This window comes from Malaclemys terrapin, chromosome 1, assembly GCF_027887155.1.
Source record: "Malaclemys terrapin pileata isolate rMalTer1 chromosome 1, rMalTer1.hap1, whole genome shotgun sequence".
NCBI lineage: Eukaryota > Metazoa > Chordata > Testudines > Emydidae > Malaclemys > Malaclemys terrapin.
In genome coordinates, this window is record NC_071505.1 from 338,525,034 (window position 1) to 338,543,872 (window position 18,839).

The window sequence follows — 18,839 nt, forward strand, 5'->3', positions numbered from 1 at the left end:
GGAAGCGTTGTTCTAAGTCAGCCATAAAAATGTTGGCATACTGTGGGGCCATGCGGGTACCCATAGCAGTGCCACTGACTTGAAGGTATAAGTTGTCCCCAAATCTGAAGTGGTTGTGGGTGAGGACAAAGTCACAAAGCTCAGCCACCAGGCTTGCTGTGGCCTCATCAGGGATACTGTTCCTGACAGCTTGTAGTCCATCCTCATGTGGAATATTGGTATAAAGTGCTTCTACATCCATGGTGGCCAGGATGGTGTTTTCAGGAAGAACGTCAATGCACTGTAGTTTCCTCAGGAAGTCGGTGGTGTCTCGAAGATAGCTGGGAGTGCTGGTAGCATAGGGTCTGAGGAGAGTGTCCAAATAGCCAGATAATCCTGCTGTCAGAGTACCAATGCCTGAGATGATGGGGCGTCCAGGGTTTCCGGGTTTATGGATCTTGGGTAGCAGATAGAATACCCCTGGTCGGGGTTCTGGGGGTGTGTCCATGTAGATTTGTTCCCGTACTGTAGCTGGGAGTTTCTTGAGCAGATGGTGTAGTTTCTTTTGGTATTCCTCAGTAGGATCAGAGGATAGTGGCCTGTAGAATGTGGTCTTGGAGAGTTGCCTGGCAGCCTCCTGTTCATAATCTGACCTGTTCATTATGACTACAGCACCTCCTTTGTCAGCCCCTTTGATGATAATGTCAGAGTTGTTTCTGAGGCTGTGGATGGCATTGCGTTCTGTACGGCTGAGGTTATGGGACAAGTGATGTTGTTTGTCCACAATTTCAGCCTGTGCACGTCTGCGGAAACACTCTATGTAGAGGTCCAGTCTGTCATTTCGACCATCAGGAGGAGTCCACGCAGAGTTCCTCTTCTTGTAGTGTTGGTAGGAAGGTTCCTGTGGGTCAGTGCACTGTTCAGTGGTGCGTTGAAAATATTCCTTGAGTCGGAGACGACGAAAGTAGGCTTCCAAATCACCGCAGAACTGTATCATGTTCGTGGGGATGGTGGGACAGAAAGAGAGTCCCCGAGATAGGACAGACTCTTCTGCTGGGCTAAGTGTGTGGTTGGAAAGATTGACAATGTTGTTAGATGAGTTGAGGGTACCATTGTTATAGCCCCCAGTGGCAGGTATTAGTTTAAATGTGCATTGTAAATGGCTTGTCTCATTTTTGTAAAGTCCAGCCACGTTGGAGTTTGTGTAGAAGGCTGGTATTGTATGAGAGTCTCCAGTTCTGAGAGCTCATTCTTGATCTTCTCCTGTCTGCTGTACAGGATGCTGATCAGGTGGTTCCTCAGTTTCTTTGAGAGTGTGTGGCACAGTCTCTCACCATACTCAGTGTAGTATGTTGATTGCAATGGATTTTTTACCTTCAGTCCTTTTGGTATGATGTCCATCTGTAGTAATAGTGATTCAGACTACATTTTAGGCATGGGTATTTTTAGTAAAAGTCATGGACAGGTCATGGGCAGTAAAGAAAAATTCACAGTCCATGACCGGTCCATGACTTGTACTATATACCCCTGACTGAATCTTGAGTGCTGGGGGGGGAAAGGGGGTCAGGGCACCATGGGTGCTCGAGGAGGGAGGGCGGAGGGGGGGGGTTGGGGAGGAGGGCAATGCATGGCCTGGGACCCCCGCAGCAGGGGGGCTGGCAGACTCCCTTCCTGGCTCCATGCGGCTCCCCCTAAGCGGCAACATGTCCCTCGGCTCCTAGGCGGAGGGGCAGTAAGGGGGCTCTGCATGCTGCCTCCACCCCAAGCGCTAGCTCCACAGCTCCCATTGGCCAGGAACCACAGCTAATGGGAGCTGCGGGGGCGGCACCTGCAGGCAGAGCCCGTGTACAGAGCTGCCTGGCCGCGCCTCTGTCTGGGAGCCAAGGGACATGTCACTGCTGTCCGGGGAGCCCCCCGAGTTAAGTGCTCCCGGGATCCCTCACCCCCTCCCGTGACCCAAACCCCTTCGCTGAACCCCCTCCCATACCCGAACTCCTGCTACTGCTGGGGGTGGGGCGCGGTGGCCCGAGACGGCTGGTGTGACTGGCCATGGGGCTGCCTGGGCTGCTCAGGTGGCCTCTGCGCCAGCTGTACCGGACGCTGCAGAAGTCACGGAAATCCCGGGAAGTCATGGAATCCATGACTTCTGTGACAGACTCGCAGCCTTAATAGTGATTAAAAGAAAGCCTGCAATAAGAACTCCACCTTCCAATTTGAAGCCATCACTTTAAAGTATTTCCATTCCTCCCTCCGACCAGGTTTCCAGTAGAATCTGGCTCAATCTATAATTCTAAAGACCACTTCCACTGGGCAACACATTTTTGCCAGCCCTTTGGGAGGTCACCGGACATTTTTACTTTGCCATGCAGAAAGTGGAGTGTGAAAGTTATCTTCCTGCTTCAAGGAGTTAAAATAATAAACGCAAAGGTTTCCTCAGAAATACTGTAATGGAAAAAAATGCCTCGCATCACTATTTTCTGAACTCCTCTGACCAAAATTAAGAATGCAGACAAACTATAGAAAAACCTATATCAAATCATCCTATACCAAAAGAAAAGTTCATGGCAATACAGGAAAAGACAGGGTGGGAAATGCAGGGAAACAGTAGGGGAATCCTTTGGGTTCCAAAAGGGGCTGTGAACACTCTTAGGAGAGAAGGAGGAAGGGGAAGAAAATGAAGACTATGGGCCTTGAAGAAGTACTTTATGACAGCCAGCGTGATCTAGCATATTTAGTTATGACTAGAAGCTAGTAACTCCTGATTTCAAATCCCAGCTCCGACAGATTCCCTCTGACCTTGGGTAACCCATTCTCTATTCAGTTTCCCTAACTCTAAAATGGGGATAAAATTTATAAATACTTCTCCACCTCACAGAAACGTTATGAGGATTAATTGGTAAATACTCAAAAAGTGATCTGAAGACTAGATATGCCAAGTATTATGATTTATCTATTTTTGGGTTTCATTTTATGAGCCTGTCTAAACAAAAAGAAATTTCCCCAAAAGATTACCCCCAGAAAACGTAGTTATTTTTCATATCTGGGATGGGTAGGGGGAGTGTCAAGGCTGATTCCCCACTCTGGCACTTCAAGTGCTGAAGGTGGGGGCCCACAAAGATTCTAAAAATTATACTGGCCACTCCAAGCTTGTATTAAACTTCCAAGGTTACAGCTTCTCTCTGACCTTGAATGGGTAGATGCTGCCACCACCCAAATGCAAAACCTCTTGGAACTCAGGAAGGGGCACTTGGGAATTCCTTCCTGTGGGGTACCCTTAAGCCCTTTCACCCCACCTCTGGGGAACAGTTGAGAAAGAAAAACAAATAAATCAGCTGTTGCCACCAGCTAACTAAAAAACATGTGCACCAACCTCTTAAGACACAAAAATCCAAATCCTGTTCTTAAAAAAGGTAAATTTTATTAAAAAGAAAAAGAAAGAAAATACATCTGAAAACTTAGGCTATTGCTAGATTTTTAAAAGAATAATTCCAAAAATTAAGCACACAAAATATTTTTTGGGGGGTTCAGCTTAAAGGTTACAAGCAACAAAAGCATCTGGGGTTAGCACAGAGGAATCCACAAGCCATAAGAAATAAACAAAATAAACCTAATCACGTCTTTCTACACATTTTCTGATCTACTTACATATCTGGGTTCCAAATAAACAATTCTAGGTATGATTCTGATGATTTTCATACCTGGCCTTCAGCTTCTCACAGCATAACTGCTGCCCTGTTCCCCTCTTCCCCGGAGAACAACAACAGACACAAAGGGAAAGTTTTTTCCCAATTTTAAAAAGTTCTAGCCTTCCCATTGGCTTTTTTGGTCAGGTGCCTTCCTTTACCTGTGAACTTCTTTTTAACCCTTTACAGGCAAAGCAAGTAGAGAACAGCTACTAACAGGGATTTTATAGCTAATTGGCTGGCTGGGTGTCCATAAAAGCGAGCTACTCCCCCGCCCCCTTCATTTATCACAGGGAGTGTTTTAAAGATTAATACAAGTCAGTTTGCGGTTACAAGTTTTTAATACTGCAGTTAAGTCACATTCACAGTGGAAAGCTGTATACTATTTTCTGGCAAGATTCTCTTTGGAACTATACGATTTGCATATATTAATTTTTGAGGGGAAGAGAAGAAATCTGGATTAAGGATTTGGTTATAGAATACAGTGGACTGGCTGCATTGAGAATCAGATGCATACATATTGTTTTCCATGTTCCATGCACTTTACAAAGTATATGTACTGAGATTAGCGGCAAACAAGTCTGTCTCAAACAAAGGAATGTGTACTCTGCTTAATTAACATTTAAGCAGTAAACAGAATCATCAAGCAGGCAGGGAAATAAAGGAAGCTCAAACAAGGACTACTATACCAGTAAAAGTTTTGATAAACAACAACTGTCATACCTTGTGCTACCGTTGACATAACCACTGATGGTGTTGATGACACCACAGCAGTCACAGCAATGGTATTTGGAGTGGAAGAAGGAGTGGAACAGTTGCTGCCGCTACTGCTGCTACTGACCAAAGAGGACTGAGAAGCTGTTATAACCACTGGTTGCTTCTGAGTAGTTGAGGCAATGACAGATGTTGGAACAAGTTTAGTGACTGCTGCGTAGTTGTGAGACTTGGAGAGAATGTTGGGTACAAATGTTGAACTTGGAGAGGTGGTTACTATGATCACCTGAAACAACAAAAATTAATTAATCACTCACATGTGTTTAGAAGTTTTATAGCAACTTTGTAATAAACTAAATACCAGTGTGTGTATTGTTAGTGCTCTTAGTTTAGAGTTCATTTGCAGATCTGAATACACTTGCCAGCAGCAAATAAAAAGTTTCTCTTGGTTGGAGGCAGGGCAGCTAATCCATCAGTTTCTGAAGTATTTTCATTTAAAATGGATACGTTTTTTCTTTTTGGTTATGAAGAAAACAGTATGTATGTGACTAAAGTAGTGTTATCTGATGTTGCTGACAAATTGAAACAAGACAGGTGTTTCAGTTCATCTCACTGGGGCACAAAGTCTGAAGCCTGACTGTCACCATCACTCAAAACTGCTCCATGTCTGGAATTTCAGGAGGGTTTGTCACATATGTAAAGATGATAAAATGAATCTAGTGAGGAATACTGAAATTGTATAGCATCCTTTCACTGATAAAAGGTTATTTGATTAGCTGACCGACAGTACGTTATTCAGATTTTTAAGAGGAACATCTGTTTATTTTGTTAAAGACATTCATTGAAAATATACTGAAGCTAATCTTGGCCGTTTTGAGAAATGCCAAAAATTTGGTCCTCTAATCACTTTGTCAAGAGGTATTGAAAAAAGATGCGAGGGTAACAGTTGCCACTAGACTTGACTAGTAAGAGTAGTTACTAGATTGTCCTCTTTTGTATAAAGCTTTATGCAATAGAAAAATGGAAGAGCATTGACATCTTTCAGTGGGATCTATGAATTTTCCTCCAACCTACTGAAATATCACCACAATCCTGAAAACTGGTATAAAAGAATTCAAGAACCACATTCAACATCACTTATTGTTTAAAGAACTGCATATCAAATTCAAGCCTAATCCCAAACCTCAATAATCCTTTAAAATTACTAAAGCAGCATTATCGCTTTGGTTGGAAAGTATGATATACAAACTCAATTTAAAAGAGTATCACGATAACAAATTATGCAATACACAAAAACTACTACACTTCCTATTAGAACAAGTTTAGATCTTGTCATCGTGTATTAGCATGGGACCTGAGTGAGATTTCACTTATAAACTGAAGTGTGCATATAAAGCAAAATGAGAAATATTATCTGTTGGAAGGTTTTTGAGAACAAGTGACAAATACCTTTCCGTAAAGGCCTGCGTGAAAGAAGATAAAATTAACAGTATTTCCATTTTCAAAAAGATGGCATCTATTGTTCCATTCAGAAAGGACAGTGAATCATCAGATCTTAATAGCTTAATATCCTATCTTGTGCCTGTACCTTTCCTTTGCAGGTCTATTTCATCTTGAACGACTACATCCTCCTTTATAATCTATGCTTTTCAATTTCATTTTGAATATAGACGATACTAAAGCACAGGCTAAAACTTTATTTACAGAGTTCAAAGCACCTGCTCTGAAAAAAGAATAAGATGTATAAGTAGTATGGATAATGAATATATCTTGGATAATGATATGTAGATGAGTACACCAAGCCCCCCACTTTTCTTCAAGTTAGTTATATTTAGTACAAACAATAAATTACTCCAACTTGTGTTCATCCAGACAAATGTTCTGTCGCTGGTTAAACCAGACTTTAATCCAAATAATATTTGCTGCATGGAAAGCAAGACCTTATTATTTGATGCGCTTGTGCTCATTTGCATACCATTAACCAGAATGCATTTCCAGCAGACATTTGTTTGAGCAGTGATACTTCTGGACTTCAGGGAACTAAATGAAAGCATCCCCTACTTTACACAACTGAACAGACATTATGAAAGGCCAGGAATAAACGCACTGCATACTAAAATGTAGGAAGTTAGTCCATTGAACTAAACATCCAAAATCAGGACATGGGAAGTGTGCTAATCCACATAAAGTTAGAAATTAAATCTGAGGCTAACACAAAGATTATGGTGTGGAGGTTGGGCTCAAAAGTCAAGAATCGCTCATTATTTGAAAAATACTTTCTAGAGGCCAATCTAAATCAATACTCTCTGTGTCAAGGTCAAATTAATCTCTCATGTAAATCTACTGAAATCAATAGATACGCCAAAGATGAATTTGGTTTGCAGTGTTTCCACTGTCACTATTGTGTTTAAATTTAAACAGGATTTATTTATTTTAGTTAATTAAAATACATCCAGCCAATACTCTGGACCCACAAAATCAAAAACAAAATGTCATTTGGGACCAGTCCAAAATCTAAAACCCTCCCGAAAAGCCTGAGAGAACAAGTAGGTCTTGCAGCATGATCTGGAAATCAACAAATGCAGAACACATTTTAGAAACATTCTATAGCTGAGGACTGCTTGCCTCCAGCCCCATTATGGTCAAACATGGGCACTGTTAGTTTGAGTACCTCAGCTGATCTCAACTGCCACAATACTATGTAAAGGGAGTAGAATGAAAAGGAAAATAACATCCCCACAATCTCTGTTCAGATCTAGCAACAAGTCCTGCTGGGGTCAAAGAGAGATCTCATGCCTCCCGGAGGCATGATCTCCTACACAAAGTAGAGTGGGCCATTGAAAGACCAAACCCAGTTTCCTGGGGTCTTACTACTGCAAAAATAGAATAATTTTAATTAAGGAAAAGAGAAATAAGAAAGATTACCTTTGACCAAAAGTTGTTACCATCTGATGGCTGCTCATTGGCCTATGTGATCCAGTTCTCAGTGGACTAGTGCCCATATCACAAAACCCAACACCACAAAAGGTACTAACTGGAAACTTGTTGGCAGTCTCACCAGAGAGGCCAATAATTGAATGAGCATGGAGACTAAATTCCCTCTCATCCCTAGAAGGGATCCCTTCAGGTCAGGGTTGATGCACATTGGTGGGGCAGTGTGGGGGAAGCTTGCACTCCCACTGCCTGTGCTGTACCTGTTCTGTGGATAAAAAGAGGGCTTCAGTCTCCAGGACTGTCAATCCAGGTCCCTTCACACAAAGGTGCACTAAATTCACACAGATTTTTGTTTTAAAAAGATGGATTATCTTACCCAAAGAACAATCCTTAAAATATAGCTTGACACTTTTGTAGAGCGGAAAAAGCTAAATATCATGTCTTATTCATTGATGGAAATACAATTATGTAATGCTTGGCGGATTCCCCCACGTACCTTCTGTGTTGTGGTGTTTGTCGTCTGTGTTGAGGGTTTAGTGAACGTTATTTTCACAGGAGACATGTGTGGCGGTAAGGAGTTGGCAATGCTCTGCATGATATTACTCATCTTGGGGCTGCCACTTACAGGCACCGTGATAGTTTTAGTGACAGGAGTGACAGCCTTCGGGACTTCTTTCAGAAGAACAGGGGAGGAACTAGAAGAGTTAGTTCGTCGCCTTTTACGGGGCTTTTCATCATCATCTGAGCAGCTGACACCTGGAAGAACAGGACTTTTCAATTATATAGCGCTTTTCATCTGACCATCGCTCACTGCTTTCTAACAACATTAAGCTTGTTAAGTCCTACATCCATTTTCAAATGGGAAAACACAAGGCAGAGAGAAGATAAAACCTTCCAAAGGTCACAGCAAGTCCATGACAGACCTGAGAACAGAATCAGCTGTTCCAATTCCCTCCCACAGATCACACTTGTTCTCATAATACTGAATTTCTCTTAAAAATAAACAACCAAGGGTATTGAGTAATTTTGCAGTTTAATTCTGGATAAGAAATTAAAAGAATGTAACAGCCAGTGTTGGGGTTTTGCTATTCTGTGTAAAAATGGCAGAAGTTACACCAATGAGACTGCATATGTGTGAGGGGGATGGGAAGACATTTTTCAAGTGCATTCCTGTTCAGAACTCCACATTCAGCTTTTCCAGCAGTTTTCATCTATGGCAATTATACACATGTAACTAAAATTTCCCATTTGCTTCGTCACACCATGCACCCCTTGCCCCTTGTGCCTTCTTTATTGCAACCCAGTACACTTGCAGCAGCATCCCTTTCTCCTTCAAATAGCTTCTGAAGATCTATTTATCATATGATGCAGTCCTGCTGCCAAGACCACATCCCACTTTGCAGTGACTATTTCAGCACATTTTACTCACTGTATGTCAAAAAGCAAAACTTTTACCAATATGCAATCGTGCAAAAGAAACTTTTTGCCTCAAACAAGTTTCTTCACCCCCACAATCACCCACCTCAAGGGCAGAAAATCTATGTTTCAACACTCTGCTGAATCACTGACTTTCAGATCCTCATCTTGCAAAAGAAGAATTAAATCTGCTCTCAGCAAAAATTCAAATGCAAAAAAGTGAGGGATTGGCTGATTTAGGGGATTGATGAGATTTTTTATCCCTGGATTCAAACAAATGATACAGACCAGTCTTATAGTCATTACTAAGGCTACAATTTTGTCATGGACATTTTTAGTAAAAGTCAGGGACAGGTCATGGGCAATAAACAAAAATTCACTTAAGCTGTGACCTGTCCCTGACTTTTACTAAAAATGTCCATGACAAAATGGGGAGGAAGAAGGGTCCAGCACCCTGCCCTGCTGTGGCTGGGAACTGCGGCCTCTGACCTGCCCAGTGGCTGGGAGCAGGGAGGGACACTCACTCGCAGCGGCTGAGGAGCTGCGGGGGATTCCCCCGCCGTCCATGTGTAGGCTGGGGAGCTGCGGGGGATTTCCCGGCCAGCAGCGGCAGCTGAGGAGCTGCCAGGGATCCCTCCCCCTTCCCATCCTGTCTGCGGGAACTGGGGACCTCTTGGTTATTCCCCCCCACACAACTGTGGGGGCTGGGGAGCTGCAGGGTCCCCGCCACTCCAGGCGGTGGGGGTACCCTGCAGCTCCCGGCCACCATGGGCAGTGGGGGTGCCCTGCAGCTCCCAGACACTGCAGGCTGAAGTCATGGAGGTCTGTGGAAGTCACAGATTCTGTGACTTCCGTGACCTTCGCGATCAAATCGTAAGCTGTCCTTACTATGTGATAGCATTTTTTTAAGGTTTAGATTTCAGTTGTTTGAGCTAAGAGAATATCAGTTTTTCTAGATCTTACATCTGAAACAATGTACCTTTCTATAGTAGGTAGGGCAGATTGATTTAAATCCAAGTGATTTATAACTGCAAGTAGGAAACCTTGATTTAAATAATCAGTTTTAATCTCCATTTGCATTTGTACTTCAATTATTTTTCTAAAGAAAGGTTTATTCTCATTGATTGATACAAGCATTAAATTTGGTATTTCTTTTTGCTAACCAGGAGGATATACTATATCTGTACATTTATTTTAGTATTCATATAGCTTGACATACATTTATTCAAATTCTTAATTTTAATATTTTTTTTAAATGTTAGAAATTGATGCCATTCTTATGTATTAGGTGGTCATTTCTACCTGGCATTTGTGTCAAGCAGCTCTTGAATGGAATTTGGAATTAAACTGAACAAAAGCAGCATTTTTAAATTGTTTCTTCATTAAATAAAATTACCTTAAATGTGTTGGATACATAAAAAAACAAGTTTACCAAAACATGTTTTGCATTTTAAACTGATTTATTAAGCAAAGGAAGTATTAATTGTAGTTAGTGAATTGGTTTGTTTCTGGTCACCGTGGGCAAAATATTGCAAAGATGTATAGATGCCTTTCTAAGGTGATTTCGGTAAGAGTTAGCTGCCTAACCTGCTTAGGCATTTTTGAATATCCCAGCAGACACTTACCTGCATCTTCAGATACCTAAATACCTTTGAAAATCTGACCTCATATCCTTCAAGTATTTAGAATTAATCTTATCATCTCCCACCTGGTTTTTATTCTTAGACAAACTTTCCTCCTTTTTCAACTCCCAGTTTCTCAATTTTGACTGAACTAGTCAAAATGAAGAAAAGATTCTCTCTGCACCTGCTAATTACTTTTGGTTTCAGTTTAGTTACAGCAAAAGCTTTTCTGGAAAATGTAAATTGCATTCATTCCATTATAAACACTGAAAATAACAACAGATAATTACTTAATTACATTACATTGTGAATTTATAAAGCTTGAGTTGACCTCAAAAGTTGTTTCCTCTCTGATTCTGTATGTAATTAAAAGCAGAATAAAAATTTGAGGAGGGCTCATTGATGTAGCATATTTTTTTATTTAAATTATTTCAGTAGATTATAGCCCATTTACGCCTTAACACAGGTTATCAATTTCAAATTTAATTTTAGATAGGAAAACTATATTATTTTAAATTTATATTCTTTTGGTAATATCCACAAAGGGTCAAATCCTTAGCTGATTTACATCAGGTAAGGATTTGGCCCTTTACCTTGACATGCCATATCACTTGCTGCTTTAGGGCACATGAGTGCTTGTAGGAAAATGATATTCCTAGAAATTCTCCTGCTTATCTGAGAAGGGAAAAAGGGTTTCTCTTCCTTCCAACTCCCTCAAATGATAAATGACTGCACTGTAGGCTAGGTGCATACTTTGGGGAAGAGGTGGAAGGGAAACCTTCCTCTGAAGCATTAGGTATGACCACATCAGAGGCAAAATTCCAAACTAGATGGACAAATGATCCACTACTGCATGGCAATTCCTAGGTTTTATTTTTCACACTTTGTACTTCTGTTATCCCAGATATCAAAATCTCAGAGTATTTTTCAATCAATGAATTGAGCCTCAACATACCCTCATGAGGAAGGGAAGTATTAGTCCCACTTTAACATCTTTGTGCCGTAGTGTATTTATCAGTAAAGTGACTTGTCCAAAGTCACACAGTAAGTTTGAGGCAGAGCTGGGTTTAGAACCCAGATTATCTAACTCAGAGTCCTGTGCTTTAACCACAAGACCATCCCCTTCCTGTTTTGTTAATCAAAGTTACTGGTATCACTTACTTTTGACGTAAACAGTACTTCCACTTGGCAAGACGACTACATTGGAGGCTGGACTGGCAGGTCTGGGGGACTTCACTGTTGCTACACTGCCACTTGGAACAGGGGTAGATGTTGGGGTTGAAGTGGTACTTGTGTAGGAATAGCAAACCACCACTGAAGAGGAGAGAAGACACCTTCCACATAACTAAAGTAAAGAATTTCATTATCCTAGCACTATTTTGACGGCTTTGAAGATAAATTAAAGCCTAAGGCTTATTGGGTCACTATCCACATCCTTGCCTCTGCGGTCCTGCTACTGTGGAGTGCTGGCCGCTCTGACCCAAGAACGACCATAGAATTAGCTGCTTTCGAAGTAGATTTTAAAACATTTTTATTTGAGAAGACCTTAAAGACACCATTGATATTATTTTCTTCTCTACCGATTGTGTGTTTTACATTATAGTTTATCTTGTATGTGTTTAGTATTTTAATTAACTTTGTTTTAATGTGCTTAGGACTCTTGCGTAGATCAGTGATATAAATATAAAATTGTTATTGCATTGTGCTCAGTGGCATGTCAGTCCTAGAATCAATCTGAAAACCCTCTTTAAATTAAGACAGATAGATGTCCTTTAAAATGGTTTTCCTTGTTTAATTGCTGTAACATTGATGTTTACAAGGAGTAGTAAGAGAAAGCAAGTGGTATAATGTTTCCCAAATCTGTCAGAAAAAATACTAATTTGAGAAGTGTTAGGTTTTCTGTAACTGTGTAAATATACTGTAACTAAACCCCTAAAACAAAGTAAAATAAAACGTTGCAGCTTAGCTGGAGTTTGTAGGGGGTAAGGGGAGGATGGGGGAGGCATCTTTTGACTTGGTAATTTAGTACATTTGATCTGGAGTGACAAAATAAGAATGGATATCCACGTCATTTTTACAAAGTCACTTTTCTGAATATCACTATACCTTAAAGGGACCTGTAACAACTTCTTTATTTCTTTCATTTTTAGTAATTTAACAACCAAAATTACTACACGACCCAGGAAGGGGGACTGAAGTCTGAGTCTGCCTGAGCCTCGATGCCCTGGGTGGGGGGGGCCAAAGCTGAAACCCAAGGGCTTCAGCCCCTGGCAGGGGGCCTGTAACCTGAGCTGTGCCACCCAGGGCTGAAGCCCTTGGGCTTCGGCCCCAGGTGGCGGGGCTCAGGCTTCAGCCCCGGATCCCAGCAAGTCTAAGCTAGCCTGGCGACCCCATTAAAATATGGTCGCAACCCACTTTGGGGTTCCGATCCAGTTTGAGAACCACTGCACTAGCACAATACTACATTTAGGTTGCAAAAACTCCAAAAGGGACTGCAAATCCAATCAGATTTCATGAAAACATTTCTATTAATATTGTATGAAAATGAAGGAACAGGGTTTTTGTTTGTTTGTTTTAAATATAACCTACACACTTTGGATCTAAGCTAGCTGACGGTGTCCCTTTAAAATGTATAATTATTCTTCTCACATCGTCACTACTTGCAGTAAGATACTGGGATTCCCTCACCTTCTTTGTTCCCAGTTTCTGCAGGAACTGGAAGAGATGAATTGTGCTGAATAGCTGCATTGGCAACAGCATTAGCTGTTACAGTAAAGGCTGTTTGTGGAACCAGCCGTGGCATCAGCGGCACCAGTCGACGACCTTCTATAGACCATTCTGAAGAGCTGTTCGGTCCAGACATACTAAACAGAAATGCATATTATGTGAAAGTGTTCTCTTATCCAGCACATTTACTGACTAAATATGCTTTTCCAATAGAGAAAAGCTACTAGATAACAGGATTTTTCTTCTAGTGACAGCCTAGAATATGTACAGTAAATCATAATTAAAAAGGCAGTCTTGCAAATGAGTGCGTATTATACTCCTCAAACTAACTAAAAAATCAGAAGCACAACGTTCATGAAACAGCCATCAAACTAAGAGTGCTATAGAAATAATTGTTTCTAAGGCAGATCTCGATCTACTTAATTAAAAAAATTCTAAGCCCCATCACAATAGCCCAAACAAGATTGCAACATGTCAAATGACTCAGCCCGTGCATTTCCCTTAACAGAGGCCAACCACCTGGTCTTAACTTCTAATTAGTCTCAATGTTTGAAGACAAAATAGAATGCTTAAGAATCATGTTATCCCCTTTTTCTGGTGGGCAAAATTGATTCTGTTTTGTATGACCATTTCACTGAATCAATGAAGCCAGAACTGTAGACTATAGTTTTCAATTAGAGTTTCATTTGATTTATTACTACATACTGAAAAACTACTTTTAACTCTGGCTAACAGTACTAAGTAACTAGTAAAAAGATTAGCACTAATTAGTCCATCTATTTCTCAGTTAGACCCAGATTTGTTTCAGCATCTTCCATAAATTTTCTTACAGTACTTACTGATTAGCATCAGTTGAGGTAAAATTTAATTTTTTTGTTGAAAATAACTGCAAACATGAGTTTATATTAAGAGTGCTAACTCCAATATATCTAATGGTAATACTGCACTTTCCTAGCATCATTAAGAATTAATCCACATAAGCCAAATGAGCTCTCTGCTACATTATTTCTCAGTGTGAAAGACAGGAAAGAGATTTTTAAAAAGATATGGCATTCCATAAACTAGCACCTCCTTTGGGTTTCCTACCGTGTGTTCTAGATTTTAATCCCCTTGAGGCAGAAACTGCATGAGTTTTGCAAACGGCTGACATCATCATCAGCATTTAACAGGAAATTCAATTTAAGAAATCAATCCTGATTGTTTTCATACGTAAGCTATTCCTTATTCACTTTTTCTTTTTAAAGAAAAAAAATCTAAACTGTTATGCTATGTAGTTGTCTAATAGGACACACTATTTCCAAGCCTTTAAACCTGAAACTTTTAAATGACAGTTTACAAAAGAATATGCCACTTTTGGTGAGTCTCAGTTCAAAATATTGCTAACTGATATGATAGGCTCCTTATACATGATTGTTTTATTGTTTTTTCCCCGATAATTTCAGAGTTGTAAGATTCACACTTAAAATCTATAGCTGTTTTAATTATGTTAACTTATGAAAATAAAGAGAAATTCTTATACTCTAGCTGGACATTAAATAATGTAAGGCATTTCTTTCCCCCTTAAAATAAAATAAAAAGTCTCTCAAGCCATTTATTTCATTCTGAAAACTACTTTTAGATACTAAGAGTACTAAGTATTTCACTTAAAGATAAGTGAGCACCATTTTCTCCCCCAATCATGTGGTCTTTGGGGGAAAAAACTGTAGGGAGCCAGCTAGAGACTGAAACTGGCACAACAGCTGCAGAAAGCAGTTCAACCATGTCCTGCTGAACTGGGGGATAAATATGGGCCAGCCAGGCCACACTTCCCTCCAGAACTCAGAACTGAGACCACTCCCCTCCCCACAGGGAACTAGGACCCAGGGGGCATCCCCTTCTCCACAGCAATTGTGGGCTTTGGGAAAGAAAACGCAGGGAGGAGCCAGCCAAAACTGAAACTGCCACAGCAGCTGCACAGGGCAGTTCAAGCAGGGACCAATGGGCAGTGATGATGACAGACTGCTTTCTGAAATTTTCATTCCAAACATTTTCCCCAGTGCTGACTGGCTGTTTGCTCCACCCTCTCTGACCCCCTCCCTCAAGGTCACCAAAGATCCTTTATCCTTCCATTTAGCTAATCCCCTCCTAACGTAACCCCACCAAAAGGATTTAAACAAAACTAAAATCATGGCACAAACCTGAAGTTTGCAGCCATCATATTGTTCACTCTCCATATACATTATGTCAGTTTCCCAACCTTCTGTTTGGTCTTATCTATTTAGACTGTAAGCTCTTCAAGGCAGGAACTCTCTCTTATACTATGTTTATATACAACACAATGGGGCCCCATTTTCAGCTGGCTCCTAACCACTTCATGAACAAAACACTGACTTGTTAACTACAGATTTAAACAACTTCCACACATTTTCCTGTAGTACATACTACAGAGCTGCAACAGTTGAGGGTATAGTTACATGTACTACTTCAATTGTCAGCTGTGTTATCCCTTCAAGGTTGCTAGTGGTTTAAAATCTAGTATTTGGTTTAAAAGATAAAGGCCTGTCCAATGGGAAGACTATTTGGTGCCTTATGGAAGTCATGTGCAGTATGACTAATAGCTTACTTATGCGCAATAGTTGTTAGCCGTTCATCATTTACGGCTCTCCGAACTTCAGCACGATGGCGCTCAGTTGAAATGCTGTCAAAAAAGAAAGCAGCCAATATATTTTAGATATGGAAAGACAAATATATTTATCTGATCCTGTTAGCGAAAATGAAAATGTTAGAAACAGCTCCACTCTGGTGGATGGAAGGGTCAGCATTTACATTTTAGAGATTGCCACTTGCTTATCTCCCCTGTGGCAGCGAAAATAAAGTCTTTTATTATTCAGAAGGTAAAAAAAATAATTCTCTGGCCTAGAGAACAGAAAGGATTTCACCACAGTTACTAGAGATTACATTAGCGGCTACATGGCAGGATTTCCAATTCTGGGTTGCAATCTTACAAGGATCGAAGTGAAGAAAAAAATTTCATTTGCAAGATAAGCAAATGTAACCAGGAATCTTTGAAAGAAAAATAAATATGGAATTCCCATTATATTGTTTCTGGAGTCTCCTTTCTGATTATTAATTCATTTTAAGAACAGAAGATGCCCCTGGTAGGAAGTGTGTGCAATGCTTTTAAAAGAAAACAGGCCATAAACCAATTATATATTCACCACATTTACCATAAGTAGAGTGAGGTTTACCTAAGCACTTTGGAGAGTTCTCCAAGAAGGTCTTTCTTATCCTTGGTAAGGTCCCCCTGTGCACGCAAGGCACTGATAACTCCAGCATATGCCTCCAGTTCTAAGGAAATATAGAAATATGATTAGCTCTTAACCATTAACAGCAAAAAGGGAAAAATAAAATCATGGGTTTAAATACAATAGATTTGCTATTAATATATTAACATCTTATTTAAAAAAGGAGTATGTTACTCCTTCAAAAATGCAGTGTTCTCTATGAGAGACTGATGATTCAGAACTATTTCAGCAAGTTACTCTGCCGTGTACAGTTGTTATATGCAGCATATTTTGTTGTGATTTCACAGCAGATTCTCTAGAAAGCAGTTTAAAAGACTATGACCAGGTGCCACAAAGACCAACCCTGCAAGCCTTCCGCACAGAGTGCTCCTACTGATGCCAGTATGAGTGCCACACGCAGAGGGACTTGAAAGATCAGGCCCTATTTTTGTAAAGTACTATGTAATTTTCCAGGAGTAAATGAAATATTCATAAGATCTTTAACAAAACTCCATAGGAAAGATGAGGTTTTAGTTGGGATTATGTTTTCAAATGAGCATTACTTTGTATTTATCGACATTGAATTTCATCTGCCATTTTGTTGCCCAATCACCTAGTTTTGGGAGATCCTTTTGTAACTCTTCACAGTCTGGGACTGGAATAGTTTTGTATCATCTGCAAATTTTGCCACCTCACTGTTTACCCCTTTTTCCATATCATTCATGAATATGTTGAATAGGACTGGTCCCAGTACAGACCCCTGGGGGATACCACTATTTACCTCTCTCCATTCTGAAAACTGACTTTACTCATGAAAAAGTTACTGCTATCAAAAGAAAAACTAATCTTCCCTCTAACATTCCTCTTTAATGAGGGGATGACAGCTTTTTAGACTGTCGTATAAATTTTCTTGTCAATGTGTCTTGCTTAATTTCCATAACATATGTAACTATTTAAAGCAGAAAAGAATGCTAACACATTGAAGCAACAAGAAACACTCAGATCTCTAATGTGCAACCAATACATCAAAGACAATGAACTGATTGAACACTGAAAAATGATTAACATTATTCTTTAGCTTACAGAAAACGCTGAAGAGCAGAACATGGAAATACCACTCAGTCAAAATATATAATCCTAATATCATGGGGCACATTATTTGAACATTTCACAAAAAAAAAGTGTGACTGAAAGCCTCGTTTTAAATTAGCAATCTAAACCCTTTCCACACTATACATAGCTATATAGACCAACAAAATCAAATCCCAGTTAACATAAAAATAAGTATTAGTAGGGACAGAAACAATAACAAAAAAGACTGACTAGAGCACAAATAGCAGTCAGATAATAGCTGCCAAAATAAGCAAGACTTATTATTTGTATATTGTTTACAAAAGCTGTCAGCGAGTGAATCCAGTGGACCCAATTTACACAACCAGAGAACCATGTCCAAAACAATTCCTACACCCACCCCAGTTCCGACTAAACCTAGGGGGAAACAGAAAAGTCACACTTTGGTCAACCATAACCCCCAAACCAGGGCATTGGGCAGACAATGACTGCTTAAGTATTTAAGGCTCGGATGAAGAAGCATTTTATATACCAGTCCAATTGTTGTCTTTAAAGTCAACATTTGCTAAGGTACCAAATGGTAATATGAGAGATACTACAGTATTTTTCTGTGTTTAGACTATGAAGTTACTTTACCCAGTAATCACTCAATGTCTGAGTTAAGGTTGGTTTTGTTTTATGGAGAGCCACTACATTAAGACCTTTAAATTTATGTTTTAGCATCTTGGCAGACAGTGAAGATCATAGGACAGATGTAAAGTAATGCACATTGGAAAACATAATCCCAACTATACATATAAAATGATGGGGTCTAAATTGGCTGTTACCACTCAAGAAAGATCTTGGAGTAATTGTGGATAGCTCCTTGAAAACATCCATTCAATGTGCAGCGGCAGACAAAAAAGCTAACAGAATGTTGGGAATCATTAAGAAAGGGATAGATAAGAAGAAAGAAAATATCATATTGCCTCTATATAAATCCACAGTACACCCACATCTTGAATATTGCGTGCAGATGTGGTCGCTCCATCTCAAAAGTGATGTATTGAACTTGGAAAAGGTTCAGAAAAGGGCAACAAAAATGATTAAGGGTATGGAACCGCTGCCGTATGAGGAGACTTTTCAGCTTAGAAAAGAGACAACTACGGGGGATATGATAGAGGACTATAAAATCATGACTGGTGTGGATAAAGTAAATAAGGAAGTGTTATTTACTCCATCTCATAACACAAGAACTAGGGGTCACCAAATGAAATGAATAGGTAGCAGGTTTAAAAAACACAAAAGGAAGTATTTTTTCACACAACGCATAGTCAACCTGTGGAATTGTTTGCCAGAGGATGTTGTGAAGGCCAAGACTATAACACGGTTCAAAAAAGAACTAGCTATGTACTGCAAAGGTCTCAGGGCAGTGCTAGATATCACACTAA

The 18,839-nt window shown here is 40.1% G+C and overlaps 1 protein-coding gene across 4 annotated transcripts in view; it reads right to left on the reverse strand.

Annotated features, from left to right (window-relative positions):
- Window positions 1–18,839, reverse strand: part of EMSY (EMSY transcriptional repressor, BRCA2 interacting) — a 55,193-nt gene that overhangs the window by 30,751 nt on the left and 5,603 nt on the right. For all 4 annotated transcript variants that reach the window (XM_054015830.1, XM_054015828.1, XM_054015829.1 and 1 more), the window contains exons 3-8: window positions 16,303–16,402; window positions 15,678–15,752; window positions 13,037–13,212; window positions 11,510–11,662; window positions 7,807–8,066; window positions 4,386–4,662 (exon numbers count right to left, since the gene is read on the reverse strand). In XM_054015830.1, the coding sequence (XP_053871805.1) occupies window positions 4,386–4,662; window positions 7,807–8,066; window positions 11,510–11,662; window positions 13,037–13,212; window positions 15,678–15,752; window positions 16,303–16,402 (1,041 nt within the window). The remainder of the gene's footprint in view (window positions 1–4,385; window positions 4,663–7,806; window positions 8,067–11,509; window positions 11,663–13,036; window positions 13,213–15,677; window positions 15,753–16,302; window positions 16,403–18,839) is intronic.